The sequence below is a fragment of the Notechis scutatus genome, chromosome 3, assembly GCF_049901735.1.
Source record: "Notechis scutatus isolate UNSWTSFEM ecotype Mainland chromosome 3, rNotScu1.2, whole genome shotgun sequence".
In the NCBI taxonomy this organism is placed as follows: Eukaryota; Metazoa; Chordata; class Lepidosauria; order Squamata; family Elapidae; genus Notechis; species Notechis scutatus.
Window position 1 is genome coordinate 183,613,695 of NC_142011.1, and position 22,908 is coordinate 183,636,602.

Sequence of the window (22,908 nt, forward strand, 5' to 3'; positions counted from 1 at the left end):
CCAATATGCTTTCTTAACAATGCTGTTTTTTAACAATAATACGCCTCTGGGTACGAGCAATCATGATTATGCCACCAGAGCAACATTTTCCAATGCCCACTACCTGCTTTTTGTAAGACTCTGTTCAATAAAAAAAAAAAAGTTGATGTCCTCATTCATTATTTTAATGTTATGAAATATGAAACTGCCTCAATAAGATAGATCAAAGAACCAAAGGCTTCTGAGAACATGCAGGTTGCTTTTCAGAAATACAAATAGGAAAAAGGAATCCAAACTGATACTAACGCACAGAATATCCAAAATCACCAAATCACCGAGGACGAAAGACCTACAGTAGCTCCTTTATCCCTAACGATGCCCGCTTCCTATCACCCACAAAGCAAAGCCAGACTTACATAGCAGTTTAATCGCCCCGCCATACGACTTACGCTTTTCCTTTCCACAACTACGTAGTCACTTGTTCAACAGCGCATGCGTATACAGCGTGTACAGTCTCCGTTCTGTATTTCTCCCCGCTCTTTCTCGGCCTATTACGCATGCGCACAATCTCGGCTTGTTATTTGCCGGCCTAGCATGATTCCGCCACTAGGGCAACGGAATCTGTATTGCGCATGCTCTGTTATCGCCCATACTTTTTCTGTCAATCATTGAGCACACTGTCATAATAATGTCACTTATTTATAATGTCCTTATTTACTTTCATAGAAATTGCTGCAGCTATGGAGAGAGAGAGAGAGAGAGAGAGAGAGAGAGAGAGAATAAACGTTTTCATTTACATAAAAATATAGAGCTATGCATTTGAAGAGAGCATTAAGAGGGGAAACTTCTTGGTATCTTTTCATTATTCATTCTCTTGAACGGATTTCAAGGCATGTCTATCATCAGGCTTCAGCAAGTCTTTTTAGAATTAAATTTTAATTTCATGTCTTTTCCACTTCCCACTCCCACCCCCGTGTGGATGTCTGTTTTGAGACCCGCGTTCGGGTATCCACGTTCATAAAGCTTAAAAGTGAATGGATTTAGGCTGTTCATCGACTCATAACCTAGCTTACCTCACAGGCTGGTTGCTATAAGAACAAAATGAAGAGGGACACACTTCCACCCCTCACCCAACCCCCCACCCCGCCACCATCTACGCCCTTCTGGAAAATAAATGGAGAATTAAAGAAAACGACCTAGAATGCTGTAGTGCCGCGCGGGGCTCTCAAAAATCTGATTCAAAGTTAGCCTGCTATTTTTGCGAAGAGAAACTCGGAAATCAACTGTCTGCGCGACTCTAATCTTGGCACTCTATGTTCTGGTGTATCTGGACCAATTAGATGCGGCATATATAGAGGCCGGTAGAATCTTGGTCGGCGGTTTTCTTGCTGGCTGCGGAGCAAGTGATATAGACGTTGTAGACTCAGGAGTTGGACCAGGCTTGAAGGGGTGAGACGCGGAACAGATGGGGCGGACCGGGGTGGGGGGAAGCAGCCTTGCCCAGGGAAGCAGCCTTGCCCAGGGAGGTTGACTTTATGCATAGGGGAATTCCTGGAAAATATGGCTTTAAAAAAACCCAATATACAGTATGTATCAGGAGTCCTCAAACTTGGCAACTTTAAGACTTGTGGACTTTAACTCCCAGAATTCCTCAGCATAGCATAGCTGGCTGAGGAATTCTGGGAGTTAAAGTCCACAAGTCTTAAAGTTGCCAAGTTTGGAGGCCTCTGGTATATATAGTAAAAGGAAAAAGCAAATTTGCAAAAGTTGAGTGGACATCTTGGTGGGTGGCAAATATAAATGAGTTTTACCATTGAACAGGCACAGGCCTGCTTACAACAGTTCACTTAGTGATGGTTCAAAGTTACAACTTCATTGAAAGAAAAAGTGACTTATGACAGATGTTCACACTTAATGACCATGGTCAATGTGATCAAAATTTGGATGCTGGGCAACTGGCTAGCCAGATTTACTTAACCATCCTGTTACTAATTTAACAACTATGGTGATTCACTTAATTGTGGCAGGAAAGGTCCTAAAATGGTGCAAAATTCACTGTCTCACTTAGCAACAGAGGTGTTGGGCTCAGTTGTGTTCATAAGTTGACCAACTGTATTAAGCTTTCATGCCTTAAATTAGTGTTTTTCAAATTTGGTCACTTTAAGATGGGTGGAGTTCAAATTTCCTTCTGGGGTGAGCACAAAATTAAATAAATTGCCCCAGATAGCCCCATGCAGTGGTGTGTGTGGGGCTCTATTGCAGCCAAATCCATCAGAGCAGGGGTCTCCAACCTTGGCCACTTTAAGCCGGGTGGACTTCAACTCCCAGAATTCCCCAGCCAACATATGCCAGAATTCCCTAGCTGGTTGGGGAATTCTGGGAGTTGAAGTCTGCCAGGCTTAAAGTGGCCAAGGTTGGATACCCCTGCATCAGAGGCCTGTGTTGCTCTTTTAAGATCAGTAATATCATGAAACATTATTTTAAGCCAGATTGCATTTTCATGGCTATGTTCTTGAAAATTTCTTTTGGTATGTTTTTCTTTTTCATCAATGAATACAAAATGGTTAGCTGAGGGTTATATTTCTGCATTTAGTTCAGTGGCACCTAATCCATAAAAGCATGTAACATGCACCAATGTTTCATTTTTAATGACACGGATTTTAGATATTTTCTGTAACTATAAATACTGAACTTTTCAGAGACAGACTAACTCCAGCAGTTCCTTTGCTTTTGGTTCCATTTTTCACTTCATTTTTCCTATTCCCAAAGCCTTACAATTGTGTTAAGAACTCCCAATATTCCAGCCAGTGTTTCTGTCTGAACTGAAATTGTAGCCACCAAACAGCTGGAGGTTATAAGATTCAGATAAGCTGCATTATTTTCTGTGGTGCGGTTTGTATAGAGCAGGGGTGTCAAACTCATTTTTCCATGGTGGCGTCACATGACATACCACAACTTTTTTCCCCTTCGCTAAACCCGGGCATGGGTGTGGCCAGCATGTGACGTATCTGGACCATGGGCCATGAGTTTGATAGCCCTGGTATAGAGCTTGTGTTTGCTAACGGAAATAAGATACCACCTGAAAAAGAAGATTGCAGCCCATGGTATATGCCACTCTAACCTTTCTAGCTTGTGGCTGTTATGACATTTCATGGTCAAGGCAAGGCAGGCCTGTAGAGAGTCCTTTATTGTCCTCAAGAAGTGTTCAACAAAAGGTCCTGCAATGACCTTTTGTAAGACTCCACCCCACATTGGAGGGGGTGGCCATCCTAGGTCCTCCAAACAATCCATATATTGCCAGGAAAGTTCACAAGGCAAAGTCTAGACATAAGACAAATGTCAGTCCTCAGGACAATGGCAAGGTACAAAGCAAAGGCAGTTCTGAAGGTAAAGTCCACAGGACTAGGGTACTGAACCAAAAGGCAGTCCTCAAAGCAAGGCAGAAAGGTAGGAGTCAAAGCCAGGGAAGTGTAACCCAAAACAAACATTTGTTCCTGGCAAAGAATAACCCCCCATGGCTTAAGTTACTCTGTCCCAGGTGTTCCTTGTGAGGAGTGGGGCAACCTCCTCCCGAGTAGCCTTGCAGCCCTTCTCTGGGCTTGCCTACTTCCACTCTCCTTGCCCTTGGATCAGTAGATGAGGCAGCTGTTCCTCATCAGAGGAAATCTGCTGCCTGTCATCACCAAGGACTGTCAGCAGCTGGTCCTCCCCTGTGTTTGTGCAGGCAGGCAGCTCTCTGTCTGGTTGACCTGAGGGGCTGGGACAGCATCCTCAGCCCCTGCCTCTCCAAACATGCCACAGGAGATGTGCCATCCCTGTTGGATGGTCTCAGTTCCTCCTCCTCCTAACCAGGCTCCGAAGGGGCCATGACAGTTGCTATGTCCCAGCTGCCCCCAAATGTGCCATTAACAAAGATGCTATTAATAAATCTTCTGCATGGCCTCAACTGTGCTTTTATGTCAATATCTTTGTCGGCAGTAAATAGAAAATGGGGGGGGACCAAGATATGATGAAGCAGCTGCTGAAATCTCCAACTTTTATATTTGTTTAGGATAAACCAAATTAGAAACATTCCGAAACATTGCCTATTATAGGGTTTCATTGAGAGATATTTTCCCTGTAATCTTAATCTTTGCAACCCAAAACCCATTTTACATTCCAGATTGTCTTTTACAGCTGCCCACCACAACAAAATACTGTATAATCCGTGTTAGGAATATAAATCACCTAACAGGTATTTGGGTTAGAAATATATAAACCAGGATAAACATTTTAGTACTATATCTTTAAGGGAATGCAAGAGCATGCAATTGGGTGTGGTTTCTCAAACAGCCATAAGATGGAGCCAGAAACCTGGGTTGTTTAGTCTGAGTCTCAGAAGAGAGTGTGTCTGAGTGTGTATCTCTGTTTCCTTCTGTTGGAAAGTATTGCTGTTGCTCCATTTCTTCTAATTGACTGATATTACTGGATTTAATGTAAGTCTGATACTGAACTGTTTTTGACACTGGAATTTGATATTTGGATTATCCCTGGATTGAAAAACTGACTGATTTTACCTGTGAATGACTTTGGACTGCTTATTTTGGACTTTGCTTAAACCTTTCTGGAAGTAAAAACCTACATTTACTGTACAGTATATCTGTGTGCTGTATGTGTATTATTCAAACACTACTCTCAGATATGTCTCCCTGTATGCTCTGATTCTCCTAACGGGGAATTACCTCAACAATCCGGTTCCCCCCACCAGTTTTTAGAGAATTACCCTGATGATGGAAGGAGAGGCAAACAGTTTTAAGCTCCACATATTATTTTCAGTGAGCAAACATATCTTAGACATTAGAACATAGTATAGATGTCTATGTCATTGTACTAATGTCTACGCTGCAGTGCCAGCCTCTTGGATGTGGTTTTCTTGGTCTTGAAGGAGGCAGTGATGTGCCCTTTCCTGAAGAGATCATCATTAAATCCAATAGTCATAGACAATTATTGCCCATCCTCCAACCTTCCCTCTTTAGAGAAGATGGTGGAGAAGGTAGTGAGGCCTCAGGTCAAACACCCCTAGAGGAAGTGGATTCTCTGAATCCATTCCAGTAGGAATAGTATGGAGACTACATTAGTTACTCCTATCTCCTCTGTGGCAGAGCCAGAATAGGTTATGGCCATGCTTGTGTTCCTTGATCTTTCAGTGTCTTTCATTAATATCCACTATGGTGTCCTTTGGTCAGCAGCAAACATTAGGGGTGGGTGGCTCTGTAATGATGGGTTTGTTTCTTTGTCATTGGTTACAGTTGGAGTTGATGAATGTGAATGGTCTTTCTCTTGTGAGATGCTACAGGTTTCTACGCTTTCTTACCTTCTGTTTAATATCTACATGGGACTGCTGGGTGAAATTATCCATTGGTTTGGGATCAAGTATCAGTATGAGCATCAGCTGATTATACCCATTGGTACATCTTGACTCCATGCCAGTCAAGTAATGCCACCAAAGTCCTAGCCCAGGGCTTAAAGACTGTGTAGGTGTCTGGATTGGGAGGAACAAATTTAGGCTCATACCTGACAAAGCAATTAACCCTCGGTTGGGCGGCACTTTCTCATTTGAGACTTGTGCACAATATGGGGTTCTCTTGGGCTCTCAGCTTCTACTCAATGAGCAAGGGCTAGCTGTGACCAAGAAGGCCTTTGCAGGGTACATTTGGTGCACCAGGTATGTCCTTTCCTGGACTGAAAGGCTCTTCAGATAGTCAGTCACTCATGCCCTGATCACTTCACAATTGGATTCTTGTAATTACTTCTATATGAGATTACCCTGGAGATCATCTGCAATGATGAAGCTACAGCTGGTCCTGAATGCAGCTGCACAGACAGGAGTGGTACATTATGCTCATGTAAACTCTGTGAGCCTCCAAGTGCAATTGCTGGTTAGCTTCCAAGTGCAATTCCAAATGCTGGTTATTAACTTTAAAGCCCTTCATGGCAGGAGGCCTGGTTATCTCATGGACTGTTTTGTTTCCATTTATTTCTGCCCGTCCTGTAGAATTAATCAGTATGGGTGTCCTCTAGATCCTGTTTATTAATTAAACAATGTAGTTCCTGCCCTCTGGAACTATATCTCTCTAGAGATTTATGCAGCTCTCACCCTTTTGACATTCTATAAATTATTCAAAACTCATTTGTTCTCCCAGACTTTGGCTTAGGGGGTTTTGTATCCCTTTCTAATTAGTTTACTTTCAGTGTTTGTTCTTCTGGTCAGTTGTAACATCTTTTTTATATATATTGTCTCCTTTCTTTCTAAGCAGCTCAGAGTTATTGAAGAGGTGGGCAGCCATGAAATGTAAATAAATACATACTGTGTATCTCTTACTCCTCTATTCTTCCTAGACCAAAGGTGGGCACATGGGTCAATGACATATGGCTCCCCATCTCATTGATTGAGATTGGATCATTAGATCATATATATAATATATATTTTTGCTTTAAGACAGGTGGGAAGATGAGACAGTTCCCTCCTTCCAGCAATGTCGTTTCAGTGTTTTTCAAATTATTTATGTAATTCACTTTATCATATTCTATTTTTTAGCCATGCTGTTTGCTTAAGTACATATCACAATGTTTGAGAAGTTTAGTCAAGGCCTTGAAGAGATTTGCAGGTTCTATATGATAGATATGAAGGATAAAAGTATCTTTTACCTTTGAATCTACTAGGCATCTTTTTGGTATGTGAGACTTGTTTAAAACTTGCCAGTTGGGTCAGTCGCTTTATAAAGGTGCAAAGCTGATGTCCCTAAGAGAAAGCCTTGATTTGCAAAAGCAGTGTAAGAAGTTACTCTCCTCTGCCCAAGGGTCATGCTGTATTTCATTCTCATATTAGGTTAGCCGGGTTTGAGAAAATGGGCTATGACATGGAGCGCTTTGTTGGTTATGTCAATGAAGGCCTGATCTGTTGCATTTGCCGAGATGTACTCCAAGATCCTCTGCAAGCTCCTTGCGAACATGCCTTCTGCACTTCCTGCATCCATGGATGGCTCATTCATCACAACAGTTGCCCAGAGGATCGCCAGTTCCTTGATTTGTCTGTCCTTCGACCGCTTTACAGGTATGGGGCCGCTCACCACAACTCCTAGTCCTGATCTGGCATTAGCCGCTACATCGGGCAGGGATTCAGTTTGTGCCATTTTTGCAGCCACTTCTCATAAAATGGGATTGTGAAAGTGATTTTAAAGCTATCCTTGAAAAGGCTTTCTGAGTCAGTTCACTTGAGAAATAGATTTTGGGGCAGACATTCGTAAGCTAGGGTTCGAAGTTATGACAGACACCCCCCTCCCCCAACAAGGTACTTACAACTCAATTTCAAAGTTGCAATGTGTACACACACACACACGCACACCATTATCACGTGATCATATTTGGGTCCTTGGCAACCAACTTGCAGCCAATTGCAGTCTACCATGGTCACATGACCACGATTTTTATAGTCTTTTTCCAGTTTTCAGCATTTACTTCTGGATTCTGACAAAAAAACTCCCATTGGATAAAATGGATTCACTTAACACCCACTGCCAAAAGGTCCTAATATTGGATTCAATGTTTAATGACTGCAAAAAACTTACAAGTGAAATTCCAGGCTCAATTGTGCCCTTAAGTTGTGGACTATCTATAATATATCTGCAAAAAAATGTCTTCTGTTTAGCAAATGTATAAAGTATCAACAACCAAGATAAATGCAGGGGAGATGTGTAAATCTGTATTGTGTATAATGAGTTTGGCCTCTTTTTAATAGTTAACAAATATTCAAAATGGCATGTAATGGACACATAGATAATGAGGGTTACCTGTATTGGGAAAGATTGCATAATCCTTTTTCAATTTTTTCCCCTGGTTTATTTTCCCTGGTCAGTGGTTATTCAACCAGAAAAAGGTTGTGCTTTCTTTTAAAAAAATATTATTTTTCCATGTTTCTCAAAGAAAAATTTGATAGAAAACTTTTTTTAAATGGTACTGCAAGAATGATAATTTCTTAATGTAGGTACATGAGGAATGATCTTAATCGACTTCAGCTTTACTGCACAAACAGAGGACGTGGCTGTGAAATAGTGTGCTCACTAGAATCCATTGACAGTCATGAATGCGATTGTGAATACACCCCAATACCCTGTCCAAATAATGGTAGGTAAAAGGCAGAGATGTTTTATGTAGTGATGGTAAACCCCATTTTTAATACCTACATTGAAGAATGTGGGCCTTGAGTGACCTTTCTTGAGTTCTAGTTTTTCTCTTTTCTGTGCAATTTAATTTGTTTCCACCTTGCTGAAGAACTCACGGATTCATAGAATCCATGAAGAGCTGACATCGGCTTTCATGAAACTAGAAAGCAACTGATGTTTCTTCCCATTTGTTATTGTTTGGGAGACAAACTGCTTCTCCATGTGTTAGATTAGAAATGACTAACGAGGACCTTTCCTCACATTATGGGATCACAGAAGCTCTCATTCTTGAATATTGGCCATATTGGGTGGGACTCTTAAAAGTCCCAACTACTTCTAGAAGCTGTAAGTTTCCTAAATGTGCTAAGATATGCTGAAGAACAGGAAAACGGAACACCTTTTTCACTATCACTCAAAATTTTCTCTGGGTGAGAACACCTTGGTAAAGAAATAATTTCTCTTATTAACAATACAGTATTGGAGATAAAATGGCTTCTTCTGTTTATACCCACCTTCTGTTTTTCACTCAGCTTGTCCAGTCCATGTTGAACGTCGTAATTTATATAATCATGTGGTAGTGTGTGAATTTCGGACTCGTGAATGCCCCAATGGCTGTGGATATGTCATTCTCGGTCCTGAAGATGCCCAGCATAACTGTGTGGCAGAACTGAGAACTGAACTAGAGCTACTCAGGTAAAGTTTGTACCCTCTTGCTTGAGAGTCAGCTGTAACAAGCTCTAGTTTCTAATTTAATCATTATATTAGTATCACAGTAATAGTCATTAACTTATTGCCAAAGATTAAAAAAAAATACTGGTTCTAGAAAATCTGTAATGTTTTGTTTAGCATCTATCATCTCTGCTAATCCTGGAAACAATTTCACTTATCAAGGGGGAATTAGACAGTTACTTAAAGTTGTACATAGCATGAAGAAATTTGACAGGCTGATAAAACTGTCTAATGGTTTGTTCTTGTTTTTTCACATTTGAAGTACTGTCAAAATTAGCTAAGAGGTTATTTCAAACTGAGGTAAAGTTATCAGTCTTATTAAAAGAGAATACGCTTCCTTTTTTAAAGATCTGACATGATCTGCCAAATGGAAGATGGAAAACAGGAGATGCAGTCTCGTTTAGATTCTCAAAGGAGACACATGGTGAAAAGAGAGAGTCTTTTGCAAAAAGACATTGAGGAACTTAAGGTAACTGCATTGTCTTTTGCCGCTAGTAACATAAACTGTTTTTAGTGAATTGGTGCTTATTGCTTTACTCTATGCTGAGATCCAACCATGAAATAACTCTTTGGATTTATGAATTCTCTCCAAAGGAAACTTGGAAAATACTTATTGAAGCCTACCCACCCACCCACCCCCAAAAAAGAAATATCAAGCTGTCTCCAAATTGCTGTAAAAGTCACCTTGCCATGGCTCATTGATCTGACGAGAGCAATGTTCATTATGTAGTATGGCATGCTCGTTATTTTTATTAATTTTTAGTTATTTGTTATGCTAGCTGCCATGGCTTCCAAGACCATCTGGAAGCTTCAGCTGGTCCAGAATGCAGTGGCACAGGTAGTTAGAGGTGCAGCCCGCTATGCCCAAATGACATTGCTACTCTGCAGGCTGTAGGCAACAGTCCTCAAAGTTCTGCCCATTGCAGTACCCCCAGAGTCACATGATCAGAATCCAGGCACTTAGATGTCTGGCACATGATTATGATGTTGCAAAAGACAAAGTCAATAGGGAAACCAACAGGAAAGATCACAGCTTGCCCCTGTTGCTGCTTCTCCTTAGGAGGCCACAGAGATTTTGTATTCCACAGCATCCGCCTGCACTCTGTGGACTAACCCACAATCCCCAGCATCTGCCCACGGCACCCCCCTGCAGTACTATCGTCTCCAGCAGCACCCCCACATTCCCTTGCACTCCCATCTCTTCTGGTATAAGCAACTTGTGTGTCCTGCAGTTACAGTGACAGCCAGTGCGCTAAGTGATGCAGTCAGTTGATATTGCTCTTTACAATCATATCACTTAGCAATGGCAATCATTGTCCCAATTACCATCATAACCCAAGGACTGCCTGCAAAGAAAACCTAGCCTCTGCTGAGCTTCATCAGGTAAGACAGTTCAGATAATTAATGAAGAGAATAAAATAACTTGGCTACTACCATTCATCTTTACTACTCTTTCGTATTTGATGCCTGGATAAAATTGTGGAAACAGTTCTTAAGAACGTCACATTGCTGTATTTACTGGACAGGGAAGATGATGCCTGTGTGAAAGAAAATGCAACATTTGCCATTAACTCTTTCAATGCTTTTTAGAGTCAAATGTCCAGGATGATGACTAACATGCAGGCTCTGATGGCAGTAGAAAGACAGCACCACCAAGAGTTGGAGCAGGCACAACGTGAAAAACATGAATTGCTGGAATTAATAAAGAACTTCCCAAAAGACAGCCTCCCTCCAAGAAATAAAAGCAAGAAAGCAATACATTCCCCGCCTCTATCACGACAGGATAGTATGAAACTAAAGACATGGGAGGCAACAGCCATATAAAACTAAAAGTTAAAACCAGGTTTGCTGAACTTTGAACTACCATATTTTTCACTCCATAAGACACACTTTTTTTTTTCCTCCCTAAAAGTGGGTGGAAATGTCTGTGCATCTTATGTAGCAAATATCACAGCTGCGCCACGGCAGCGGGATCCTTTTACAGTGAACCCCGCCGGAGTGCAGGAGTCAATAGGCAGAGCTGGCACATGAGAGGACACCTATCTGCCTCCTGCCCCCACCACACTGCTGCTCCATATCCAGTGCTCCATAGGCACAGTGAGAGGGCACTCCAGATTCATATTTTTTTCCTTCGTTTCCTCCTTGAAACCTAGGTGCGTCTTATGCTCCAATGGGTCTTATGGAGCGAAAAATATGGTCATTTCAGAGGGCAAAATTATTAAGTTACCTTATTCCAAATATATATATATGTTCTACTCACTTATAGGCCTTATTTTCCTTGAGATCTTTTCAAATCTCATTGAGTTTGGGAAGAATCATGTTTAAAAGAGATCATCTTCAAGTGTTAACCATTTCAGTAGTCAATCTTAGGAATTTAAAAAGCTAGGAATGATTTAAAAACCTTTTTTTACGTGTTCCATTATATTTTTTTCCTCAAATGAGTAACTTCTTTCTGCTATTCAGAACAGGGTATTTAAAAAAAAAAACTTACACATGAAGATTAAGAGCCACAGGACCTTAGTTTTAATGTGAAAATTATAGGAATAAAGATTTTAGCAAAAAAAACCACATCCTTTCTTCAGTAGTTGATATTCTAAACTATGCAAGATAAATGATTGGATCCTGATCCTGATTTCTACTTTACCTCAGTGTTTTTCAGGTAATTTGTAAATCTCCAAAGTAGTCTTACTTACCATCCTATAGGTAGAAGACAAAATAATAACAAAATTAAGCTTGTTTTAGTCTTAAAAAAATTATAGTTGACATGTAAAGAGAGGATTTTACAGTGCCTTTATAACCCTGGCCCTTATCTTAGATATGGAATGCTACTGTAGAAATGCAATATAGTTAACACGATTTGTAAGTTGATCTTACAGTCCAACCTACCTCATATGATGGCTTCAAGAATAAAACTGAAAGTGGAAATGCTACATACTTCACTGGAGATCCACAATAAAAGTAAGATATCACCCTAATCAAAAAATAAGTTGACACCAAACCTATTTATGTTAATGAGCATTTCAAGCATTTCTGCCATTAGATTATCGTTTTTCAGTATTAAAATAGTTCAAGAAATTTGTAACGTTTCTAATATTACAAATACACAGCAACTAGAAAATCAATATTACAAATACTCAGCTACTAGAAAAAGTATTTCCAATAACTAATAAAGCTAATATTTTTGCACATATGATGCAAAATGGGATTTTTGGAATCAAGGACTGTTTAATATAAAAGTGTCAATCTGTTAAAAAAACTCATAAAGGAATTTACTCTTTGGGAAAGTGAGACTGGACAAAAAGAAATTAAGAAGACAAATGTGATCATCTATGCCCAGGGATCTCCAACTGTGGCAACTTGAACACTTGTGGACTTCAGTTCCCAGAATTCCCCAGGCAGCAAAGCTTCTGGGAGTTGAAGTCCACATGTCTTCCAAGTTGCCAAGATGGGAGACCCCCGATCTATGCAGTGTGGTTAATGCTTGTTGAAAAAAGTGTAGAAGAGGTCTGATTGTAGACTGCTAAAATGTGTGTCTATATGTATCTTTCTTTGAAATAAACACTTCATATCTAATATTTTTATTCCCTGTGCCTGTTCTGAAAGTGCAATGCTGTTGGGGTTAATTTTATTGCCATTTTGCTGCAACAAATAAAGAGGAGTTCATTGTGTCTGGGCTAGTTGAAGTAGCCAAACAAAACTTTTTTGTTACACTGATCCTTCACCCCCTTGGACTAAAAAGAAATTTGACTGTTGTATTCATGGTGCTGTTAATACTGATAAAAGTTTGATGGAAGTAAAACAACTGAAACTATGTTAACCCAAGTCACAAATGGTACATATGAAACCAAACTATTTCATGACTTAACATGTGAACGAATTAGATAAAAGTACTAAAGCTCGAATTCTGCCCGATATGCTCTTCAAAAAAAAAAACCTCAGTAGTGATACTATGGCATGCAGCATGAATTTCATGGCCAGGCTGGTTGCTTTCCTGCTTGTCTGAGATATTAAGAGCACAACTACACTATATCATCCCAGGAGCAAATGATTTGCTCTGGCTGCTAACCAGGACTATTTTGGGGCAGATGGAGGTGGCATTCATATAGGCCAAACCTAGTATATATATTGATTTTGGGGGCTTAAATCCTGGAAGAAAACCCTTGTTCTCAGCTGCTGTGGGGACATACTGCAGATCTCAGCTGTTAAATGAGGGGGAGAGAGATTTGAATCTGTTGCTTGAGAGGCAGGAAATGGCTTTGGAGAAGCTGTGCAGGAAGTTGTTGGCTATTGCTGTTCAAATGCTGATCCATTGGAATGTGCATTTTCCGTTTCTGGCCCAGAGGATGAAGATGTTGGCTGGAGGCTTCCCTGGGAGAAGTGAAAACTCAAACAGGGACATGCTTCACTCGAAACTCAAGGGAGACCCTGGAACCTCCAGGGAAGGCAGAAAATCCAAAGGGAGGCACGCAACCCCAGCATATACACAGAGGAATGAATGGCTGACGAGATCCAAAAACAGCATGAAAAAAAAATCACAATCAAAAATAACTCTTACTTGTTCCCTTTCTGTCTAATGGAACACTTGAGGTGCAAGAAACAGGAGAAAAAAAGAAGTAGGTACCGTAGGTAAACAAAAGAGTGGGTGATTCTTACCAAATAGCCCTGGGAAAGAAGTAGAAAAACTCAGGGCCTGAAAAAGTATGTACGCTGCTGTAAATGGTTCCATTTTCCCCACAAATTTCTTAAATTTATCTTCACATACTAAAACTTCAACACCAGTTTCTGTCTCAGCGAAGCAAATGTCCATAAAGACACACTCTCAGTAACTATCATTGATACAATATAACCAGTTGAAATTTGGAAGGATGGGATTTTGGTTAAGTTATATTAAATAACAGGCCTACTCGGTCATTGAGAAAACCAAAATGGAGACACAGGACCCTATCTCAATGCCTGCCTCAAGTTCTTGGTGGATGGGGAAGATCAGAAGAGCAGCTGTAGGTCAGGTAGTCCTTGACCTACAATGACAACTGAGTCTGGGATTGCTGGCACCAAGCAATGTGGCTCTGAAGTGTGACTGGCAGTCCTGGCTGCCATCATTAAATAAATGCCCTGATCTTTAGGCAACTTCTTTCCAGCATGAGCCAGGGAGGGTATCCAAGATTGTGGAGGAGTGTCAGAGAAGAGATTGTGCACAAGGGCCTCAGAGCCATTTGGATTTTCAGGCTCAAAGTCAAAAGGTTTTTGAATCCTTTTCACTTTGGGACTGAAAATCTTCCGTGGCAGAAAATCCTGCTTGGATTTTGGCATCAGACAACCTCCAGAGACCAGAATTAATCTTCTCAGCAAGTGCAGTTGCAGTTTCACTTAGTTTCACATACTTCACTTAACAAACAAGTTCCAAGTTCCAACTAGTTACTAAATTGAGGGCTACATGTATAGCTGTAGTTCTATCCCAACATCAGGAACCCTGATTGTTGGTTCCAATACTCAGTGAACCACTGTAATGTAACTTTGTCAAAAGCAGAAGCTGTAATATCACTTCAGATAAACCCTCTCCCCAGGGTTGTTGGGCCATCAACATACACCTGTCTCTTCTTCATCTTCGGCTTTTTAAATACCTGGAAAGCACTGATTGTTTTACAAAAAAAGATAGGACACGTGGCATTTACAAGTTGCCTAAACTTTCTATAATACGCTGCTCAAAAAAAGGGAACACAAAAACAAGACATCCTAGATGTGAATGAATGAAATATTCTTATTAAATACTTTGTTCATTACATAGTTGAATGTGCTGACAACAAAATCACACAAAAATTATCAATGGAAATCAAATTTAGCAACCCATGGAGGTCTGGATTTGGAGTTACACTCAAAATTAAAGTGGAAAAAAACACTACAGGATGATCCAACTTTGGTGTAATGTCCTTAAAACAAGTCAAAATGAGGCTCAGTAGTGTGTGTGGCCTCCACATGCCTGTATGACCTCCCTACAACACCTGGGCATGCTCCTGATGAGGTGGCGGATGGTCTCCTGAGGGATCTCCTCCCACACCTGGACTAAAGCATCCCCCAACTCCTGGACAGTCTGTGGTGCAATGTGGTGTGGGTGGATGGAGTGAGACATGATGTCCCAGATGTGCTCAATTGGATTCAGGTCTGGGGAACGGGTGGGCCAGTTCATAGTATCAATGCCTCCGTCTTGCAGGAACTGCTGACACACACCAGCCACGTGAGGTCTAGCATTGTCTTGCATTAGGAGGAACCCAGGGCCAACCGCACCAGCATATAGTCTCACAAGGGGTCTGAGGATCTCATCTCGGTACCTAATGGCAGTCAGGCTACCTCTGGCGAGCACATGGAAGGCTGTGTGGCCTCCTAAAGAAATGCCACTCCACACCATTACTGACCCACTGCCAAACCGGTCATGCTGGAGGATGTTGCAGGCAGCAGAACGTTCTCCACGGCGTCTCCAGACCCTGTCACGTCTGTCACATGTGCTCAGTGTGAACCTGCTTTCATCTGTGAAGGGCTCCAGTGGGGAATTTGCCAATCTTGGTGTTCTCTGGCAAATGCCAAACATCCTGCATGGTGTTGGGCTGTAAGCACAACCCCCACCTGTGGACGTCAGGCCCTCATTACCAGCCTCATGGAGTCTGTTTTGACCGTTTGAGAAGCCACATGCACATTTGTGGCCCGCTGGAGGTCATTTTGCAGGACTCTGGCAGTGCTCCTCCTGTCCCTCCTTGCACAAAGGCGGAGGTAGCGGTCCTGATGCTGGGTTGTTGCCCTCCTACAGCCTCCTCCACATCTCCTGATGTACTGGCCTGTCTCCTGGTAGCGCCCCCATGCTCTGGACACTACGCTGACAAACACAGCAACCCTTTTTGCCACAGCTCGCATTGATGTGCCATCCTGGATGAGCTGCATTACCTGAGCCACTTGTGTGGGTTGTAGACTCCGTCTCATGCTACCACTAGAGTGAAAGCACCGCCAGCATTCAAAAGTGACCAAACCATCAGCCAGAAAGCATAGGAACTGAGAAGTGGTCTGTGGTCACCACCTGCAGAACCACTCCTTTATTGGGGATGTCTTGCTAACTGCCTATGCTTTCTACCTGTTGTCTATTCCATTTGCACAACAGCATGTGAAATTGATTGTCAATCAGTGTTGCTACCTAAATGGACAGTTTGATTTCACAGAAGTGTGATTGACTTGGAGTTACATTGTGTTGTTTAAGTGTTCCCTTTATTTTTTTGAGCAGTGTATATCTTTCTTCTGAAATGGCTTCATCTAAAAATGATCTTGCAACATGCAGAGTTGTTTGATGAATGGTAGCTTTAGAAGTTGATCAAATAAAAATAAGGCAACAGCTGGAGCTTTATGAAAGTGCTTGACACATCCAGTTATCTCAGAGCACCAAAAGGTGTTCTTCATTCATTACCTAGTAGAGGTAGTCTTAATGGTATCTTGGGTGAAAGCAAACCTACTGCAAAAAAAAAAAAAGTTATTTCTGGCACATTGCCATGTCATGCCCCAAACACAGGCAAATATAACACACACAAAAAAGACAGTTTTATTGAAATCTCTGGTCTTGTATGAAACAAAATTGAATCCCTAAAAAAAATAATATCTTGCTGCCCTCAGGTACCAGAAAGCACTGGTCCTCGAATATATTTAAGTATTTCACCATCATCTTGAAATGTTCAGAGTCAGAATGTTCTCAGAGATCCGTTTATCGAGTAAAGGAACGAACGTGACGTCCTCTTCCACTGCTTCCGCTAACAAACTTTCCTCTTGAACCACCACTACCACTGCTGTTGGTACTTGCCCAAGATGGTGTAATTCCACCACGACCTCTGGATGCACGATCACGGGGGCTTGGCCGGTAGCCTTAAACAAATGGAAAGGTCATTGGCAACAGAACCTATGCATTTCTAGTAGGATCTGCAACTTATGCATTATAATCTTCTTACTGAAGCCCCTTCAGATAGCCAAATTAAAGCTTCTAAGAATACAGTTCAAAGAATGAAGATAATATATAAGAGACCGGGAGCGGGGGGGGGAATTAAGATTGGAATTTAGTGAGGCTAAAATCAAAACTTGCTACCAAGGATAAATAACTGACTGAAAATGTGTAAAATGTGAGAATTACCAAGACTGAAAAAGATACACTAACTCTGATACTGTCTAATACATATCTCCAACTTCCGTTTGAATTAATTTAAAGCTATGTAATTTAACAAATACCTGTAATAGGTAAAACATGCAAGTTGTTATGAGGATAAGTTTTAAAGTTCTTAGCAAGGAACTCATGTCATTAACTTTTGATGGGTGTCAGTCCAAGAAAATCTGCCGTCATGTTTTTTAGGATTTTTTTATTGTGGTTTTTTTAAAAAGTATATTAAGTTATCTAAGGTGTCTTGGCAGGGTTAATCAATAAAATAAAGCTCAAAAATTGAAGAGAACACAAAATTGTCCATGTCATTTTCTTGGCAGCAAAACACAACTTCCCACTGTCATCTTCTGGGGTGATTTTTTCCCCCCCTTGATTACGGCCCTGGTTTTTACCATTGTCCTTTCGCTCAGGTAGTAGCCAAGTTCAAACTTGCACTGAGATCAACCAAAGCTGGCAAGATGCCAAACCTGCTGTGACATAATGTAGTGAAAACAAAAAGTAACTTGGGGTTCTTTCTCAAACAATTGTTCCATAGGGTTTGTGTCCTGTCTGTTATACAATATGCTGCCTGGAAGGGGTACCTTCTGTTTTCTGTGATGATTACCTTTGCACTCAATGGTGGTTTGGTGATTTCACCCTTGTTTTGTAAGGCATATTGACAGCTCCATGCAAAGAAGAATTAGATACAAAATGTGTAAATGAATTAATTATACTATGGAGGAAAACAATTCCTTACCCGCAGAACTTAAAGGCCTCAGAGGGGGAAGTGGGCCTCTGCTGAAATTGCTCTGTCCGCCTCGACTTTCACTGTAAGTTCCTCGGGGGGAGCTTTGGGCACTCCAGCTTGATCCCCTGGCTCCTTCACGACGACTGTAATTTCCTAAATGAAACGTGCAATTTAAGCCAAATGCATATTGCTCTTATTTTAGTTTAGATTTAACAACATCTCAGTTTAACAACACGATAATTTAAAATATTGACAAAAGTAATAACAGTGTGGGAAGCGAGCAATGTTAAACTCTGATTTATTTTGCAATACCCTATTTGTTTATAAATTTCTACAGCACTCACCTCGCCTAAATGAATTACTTATAAATTATGTATAAATTTTACTCATTTTAAAATAGGAATAGTAGCAGAGAGGACAGGAGAAGGAACGTGGGGGAAAAAAACCCTGTAGATTCAGCTTCTTTTTACTTGCAAAAATAAATAACATAGCAGCACGACAATGAATTTCACTTTAAGGAATATGTGAGATAACCTATTGTCAACTTGCCTTTCTAAGAGCTCAAAGTTTTCAAGTTCAAGTGAACCATATAACTTACCTTTCGAAGCAGGTGGTGTGAAGAATCTGTTTTGGCTGTGAAAGGCTCCCCGCCCTCCACGGTTCCCTGAGAAGCCACCACGGGAAGAAATTTTCTGTGAAACTTTAGGTGGCCTCTTGGGAGGAGGGATCCCATCCGGCGGAACCACCTCTTTGCTCTCTGCAGCTACAAAGTCATCCACATGCATGGAGGGCGGCCTGCTGGTGTTCTGTTTCCTCTGACGGAAGATGTCATGGGGGCGGATGCCTTGGCCAAAGGCTCCCCTCCCTCTTCCTCTAGGGGGAGGTACAATATGAGCCCTCTTGGCAGGTTCAATGTATTCCGACTTTCCACTGTAGAAATGCAAAAGAGAGGGAGAATTTTTACAAATTCTTCACAAGTCGGCTAAAATCACATCAAACTTTTCTTGTTATTTTGTAGTCACTTTTCTGAATATTTCTCAGAATTGAACTATGTTGACATTGCTAGTTCAAGCAAGCGTTTCCCTATCGGTTAAGTACAAACAGTATTACTATAACTCATTGATATATTCTATGGAATATACGAAATCTCAGATTTAAATCTAAAAGGGGTTTAAAGAATCTTCTCTCAACAATCTGTCATATTCTTATTTCATTCTAGCACATGTATCTGTTAACATCTTAGAAAGAGAAGTGCATCTTCCATTGGAGCCCACTATACCTTCTTTGTGACAAAATAATCCAGACTGAAGCTCACCCACATTGGTTAGTTGCATCATTTTCAGCAACTCTTACTTTTTTGCTTGTTTTGTTTTGTTTCCCAAACTACGAAACTGGACATTTCTGGGCTCAATTTTTCTAAAACATGTTATATAAAATACATGGAATTTGAATGATTTAGCATAGGCCACGTAAACTATTAGGCTTATGAGAGGTTTGCTGCAACAATGCAAACAATGTGCTGAATAGTTTCTTTGTGAACACAGTTCAGTTAATCTCATTATATCATGGTCTCAAAATTACAATTTTAGTGCAATTTTGAGTGCAGTGAAGTAATAAAAATCCATCTTTAGGTATACGTATTGCATGTATATAATTAGACATACAGGTAGTGCTTGCTTAATGACTACAATTGGGGCAGAAACTTCTAGCGAAATATCACATGATTGTGATGGACTTATGACCTCACTTCCACTGAGGTTGTTAAGTGAATTAGCCCCAGTTTATGCAAGATATCATGTGACCATAACTTTTGCAATTTTATTGCTGGCTTCTCTTTTGACTCTGCTTGTCAGAAGCCAGCATGTGACTACTGAGATACGTTGACAGTTGTAAATGCAAGGACCAATTGTAAAGTTACCTTTTTTAGCATCTTAAACCACTGCTAAACAAGTCAGTCATTAAGTGAAATCTATCTGTACATGTACAGAGCCAGTTTGATGTACTGATTAAAGGCATCAGGCTAGAAACCAGGAGACTGTACGTTCTGGTCCTGGCTTTTAGGAATGAAGCCAACTGAATGATCTTGAGGCAGTCATTCTCCTTCAATCCTAGGAAGTAGGCAATGACAAACCACTTCTGAAATCTTGTCAAGAAATCTGCAGGGGCTTGTCAGACAGTTGCCATGAGTCAACAATGACTTGAAGGCACACACACAAACGTGCAAAATCAAGACCACTAGTTACCTAGAAGTTATAAATGTCTCATGCTTGTGTTTTCCAAGTTTAAAGCCTTTTGTGGTTTTGGTCCGACCAGGAGAGGAAGGCTCTGTCACAAATGACCTCTCCAACTCTGCTTGCAGATCAAAGTCACTACATCCTTTTTCTGACAGTTCAATTAAGTCAACTTTCACCTAAAAGAATGAGAAAATGTTCCACTTTGTATATACATAAACATATTAATATTCAATATAATTAGAATGGAAAATATGCTACACTAAAAATAGAAAAGGAAGAAGACTTAGTAGAGTGGCAAGGTGAATCAAAATCTCCTGATCAGCCTATTCCTTTAGAAACTATACTATAGTAACATGCAGATTAGATGGAAATTATCTGCAGATATAATTCCTCCAGAATTATTAGTTAACAGCTTGCGGAATGTGAATTAAAGGCATTCTTTAAAATAAAAGCTTTTAATTTACTTCATTTATTAAACTCAAGGCACTTCAAATTCAAAACACTTTGCAGAATGTACCATTCACTAGCACTGACTGGACAGATTTACAAACCTGATCCTTGACCACAAGAATTTAGAAAAAAACAGTATCAACTGAGAGGCATAGGACTTCAAATTTAATAGAGTCACAAATTGTAGCAAATCTCTGTAGATAAGTTCCTCTTCATCAGCTTTATCAAATCAAAGGGATTTTTGCAAAGTAATACAGGAATCAACTATTAGTATCATCTCTGTCCCCAGGCTGACCAAATATGTAAAATAATATGCCTAGGGACAAAAGTAGAAAAAGGTCACATGTACTAAAAATTATATTTATTGTAATCAAAGAAGATATTTATGGCATCTATAAATTGTTTTTCAAACCAAAGGGAATTTCGAAAAAGATGCTGAAATATATAATTCAAGATGAGGAAGAGGATGTTCATATGAAAAACCGAATATAAAATTATACTGGATAATCCCAAATGCTAACAAGCTTAACATAGAAGTTAAGTCATTACAGTATTACTCTCGGAGTTGAAATATATTACTTTTTAATTATTTACCATGTCAAGGTCAGTTTCAATTTCTTCAGCTTGGAATGGTGAGAACCACATAGACTTCAACTGGTCATCCATCACATCTGCCAAGATGTACATAGTCCTGCAAAGTAAAACACAGCTTTCATTAGTAGTCAATATTTGTTAAGTTGACGCTACTAAATTCATTGAAACTTTTCATCTCATTCCTCAAACTACATATTTACTAAACCTTGTTCTAAGCCCAAATTATAATTACCCTGCCAAAAAACTTCTTGTAGCCCACACTATTACATCTTTATGAAGATCTGTTCTTAACTGAAGACAAAAGAGTAGTCCATAACCAACAAAACTATTGTCATTTTACAGAGAAATTAAATTAATAATTTTAGTAGAATAAATATAGTATTAAGAATTATACAACAGCACTTAAGAATTTCTATTGTGCTCCACAATGCCCTTGAAAATAAACTCATTTATTTCAATGTGATCCAAATATACCAATTCCAAATATTATACTTCTCTTGTCCATGCAAATGTCTTCTTGTTATTTTACCTATTATTAAATAGATGTTGGAGAGATTCTGGAGCAGGCAAAATTGGTTCCGCATCTTGATCACTTAGAGGACAAGCCTCTCCAGCAGATTCCAACATCTGCCTAAGTCCAACAACATTATCCAGTAACGATTCCAAGGTCTCTTCTTCCTTAGAACACTCCTAGATAAGAAAATCTACAGTCATCAATCATATAAAATCTAGCATTCTGGACAGTTAACAAGATATAGAGAGAGAGCGTTTCACCAGAATATGTTTATTTTGGATTCCCATTAGAGATGATGTACTACAAAACAACACACTTAGGTTATGTAAGATCAAAAGGATGTGTAGACAACAAGACCAAGTAACCATGAAGACTGATAAATGCAGGCAGAGAATTATGTGAAAAGCTAAATGAATGCAGAATGGCAACCATGATCAAGAAAATCAGAATGACTGTATTATCATCCAAAAATGTGATAAGATTAATTTTATATTTCTCTCATTAGCTACAATAACTAGTCAGTCTGAATAATGTGCATATAATACAGGCAGTTCATTTAAAGACTGTTCAAAGTTACAACATCACTGAAAAAAGTGACTTATGACCATTTTTCACACTTATGGCCGCTGCAGCATCCCCATGCTCACATGATCAAAATTCAGATGCCTGGCAACTGACTCATATTTATGACAGTTGCAGTGTCCTGGGGCCATGTGATCACCTTTTCCGACCTTCTGACAAGCAAAGTCAATGGGTAAACTAGATTCACTTAGCAGTCATGTAACTAACTTAATAACTGCCATGATTCACTTAACAACTGTGGCAAGAAAGGTCACAAAATGGGGCAAAACTCACTTAACAAATGTCTCGCTTAACAACATGAACTTTGGGCTCAATTGTGGTCATAAGTCAAGGACTGTCTATATCCAATCTTAGTACTGTATAGATTTGCACTTATATTAAATAAATATATTATTTTTTAGTGAAAGGTACATTACCAAAACCAGTTTCTCCAGTTCAAGGAGCAGGTTTTCAGGAGTCTCTTCTTTGGTTTGCAACTGATATTTTAATTCTGCAGTGCTAAGACCCAGTGTTCTGGTGGGATGACTTCCATCTACTTCCACAAGACTCCCATCATCCCCACAACATCCCTGAAGAACATGAAGAAATATCTAAATGAAGTACTGCAAGATGTATAAAAAGCCATGTTATATGCAACATAACGTTGCCAATGAAGGACATATAAAATAAACAAACTTTCAACCGAATCTCCAAGCTAAACAACAACATAATCTCCAGGG

General features: G+C 40.0%; 3 protein-coding genes across 6 annotated transcripts in view; 1 reads left to right on the forward strand and 2 right to left on the reverse strand.

The window, feature by feature from the left end:
• Window positions 1-477, reverse strand: part of RAD54B (RAD54 homolog B) — a 45,698-nt gene extending 45,221 nt beyond the window's left edge. Inside the window, exon 1 of one of the 3 annotated variants that reach the window (XM_026690832.2) lies at window positions 396-477. The gene's annotated coding sequence lies outside the window, so the exon portion shown is untranslated. The remainder of the gene's footprint in view (window positions 1-395) is intronic. The other 2 variants (XM_087962008.1, XM_087962009.1) reach the window with 2 other exon arrangements.
• An 852-nt stretch (window positions 478-1,329) lies between these two features.
• Window positions 1,330-12,482, forward strand: LOC113428286 (E3 ubiquitin-protein ligase NRDP1-like). The gene is made up of 6 exons (XM_026690849.2): window positions 1,330-1,428; window positions 6,848-7,072; window positions 8,003-8,142; window positions 8,711-8,873; window positions 9,258-9,378; window positions 10,500-12,482. Exons 2-6 carry the CDS (start codon window positions 6,867-6,869, stop codon window positions 10,731-10,733), a joined length of 864 nt encoding a protein of 287 aa, XP_026546634.1. The 5' UTR covers window positions 1,330-1,428; window positions 6,848-6,866; the 3' UTR covers window positions 10,734-12,482.
• A 3,980-nt stretch (window positions 12,483-16,462) lies between these two features.
• The window catches only part of VIRMA (vir like m6A methyltransferase associated), a 36,140-nt gene continuing 29,694 nt past the window's right edge, over window positions 16,463-22,908 (reverse strand). For both annotated transcript variants that reach the window (XM_087962015.1, XM_026690812.2), the window contains exons 18-24: window positions 22,606-22,758; window positions 21,623-21,783; window positions 21,094-21,190; window positions 20,059-20,225; window positions 18,414-18,745; window positions 17,825-17,968; window positions 16,463-16,802 (exon numbers count right to left, since the gene is read on the reverse strand). In XM_087962015.1, coding sequence (XP_087818141.1) covers window positions 16,645-16,802; window positions 17,825-17,968; window positions 18,414-18,745; window positions 20,059-20,225; window positions 21,094-21,190; window positions 21,623-21,783; window positions 22,606-22,758 — 1,212 coding nt within the window. In that variant the 3' untranslated portion in view covers window positions 16,463-16,644. The remainder of the gene's footprint in view (window positions 16,803-17,824; window positions 17,969-18,413; window positions 18,746-20,058; window positions 20,226-21,093; window positions 21,191-21,622; window positions 21,784-22,605; window positions 22,759-22,908) is intronic.

What these genes read in the sequence shown, in the direction of transcription:
- LOC113428286 (XM_026690849.2), top strand. Translation starts at nt 6,867, where the DNA reads ATGGGCTATGACATGGAGCGCTTTGTTGGTTATGTCAATGAAGGCCTG. An exon ending in GTCCTTCGACCGCTTTACAG is followed by an intron (nt 7,073 to 8,002) that starts GTATGGGGCCGC and finishes TTCTTAATGTAG; the next exon opens with GTACATGAGGAATGATCTTA. An exon ending in AATACCCTGTCCAAATAATG is followed by an intron (nt 8,143 to 8,710) that starts GTAGGTAAAAGG and finishes TTTTTCACTCAG; the next exon opens with CTTGTCCAGTCCATGTTGAA.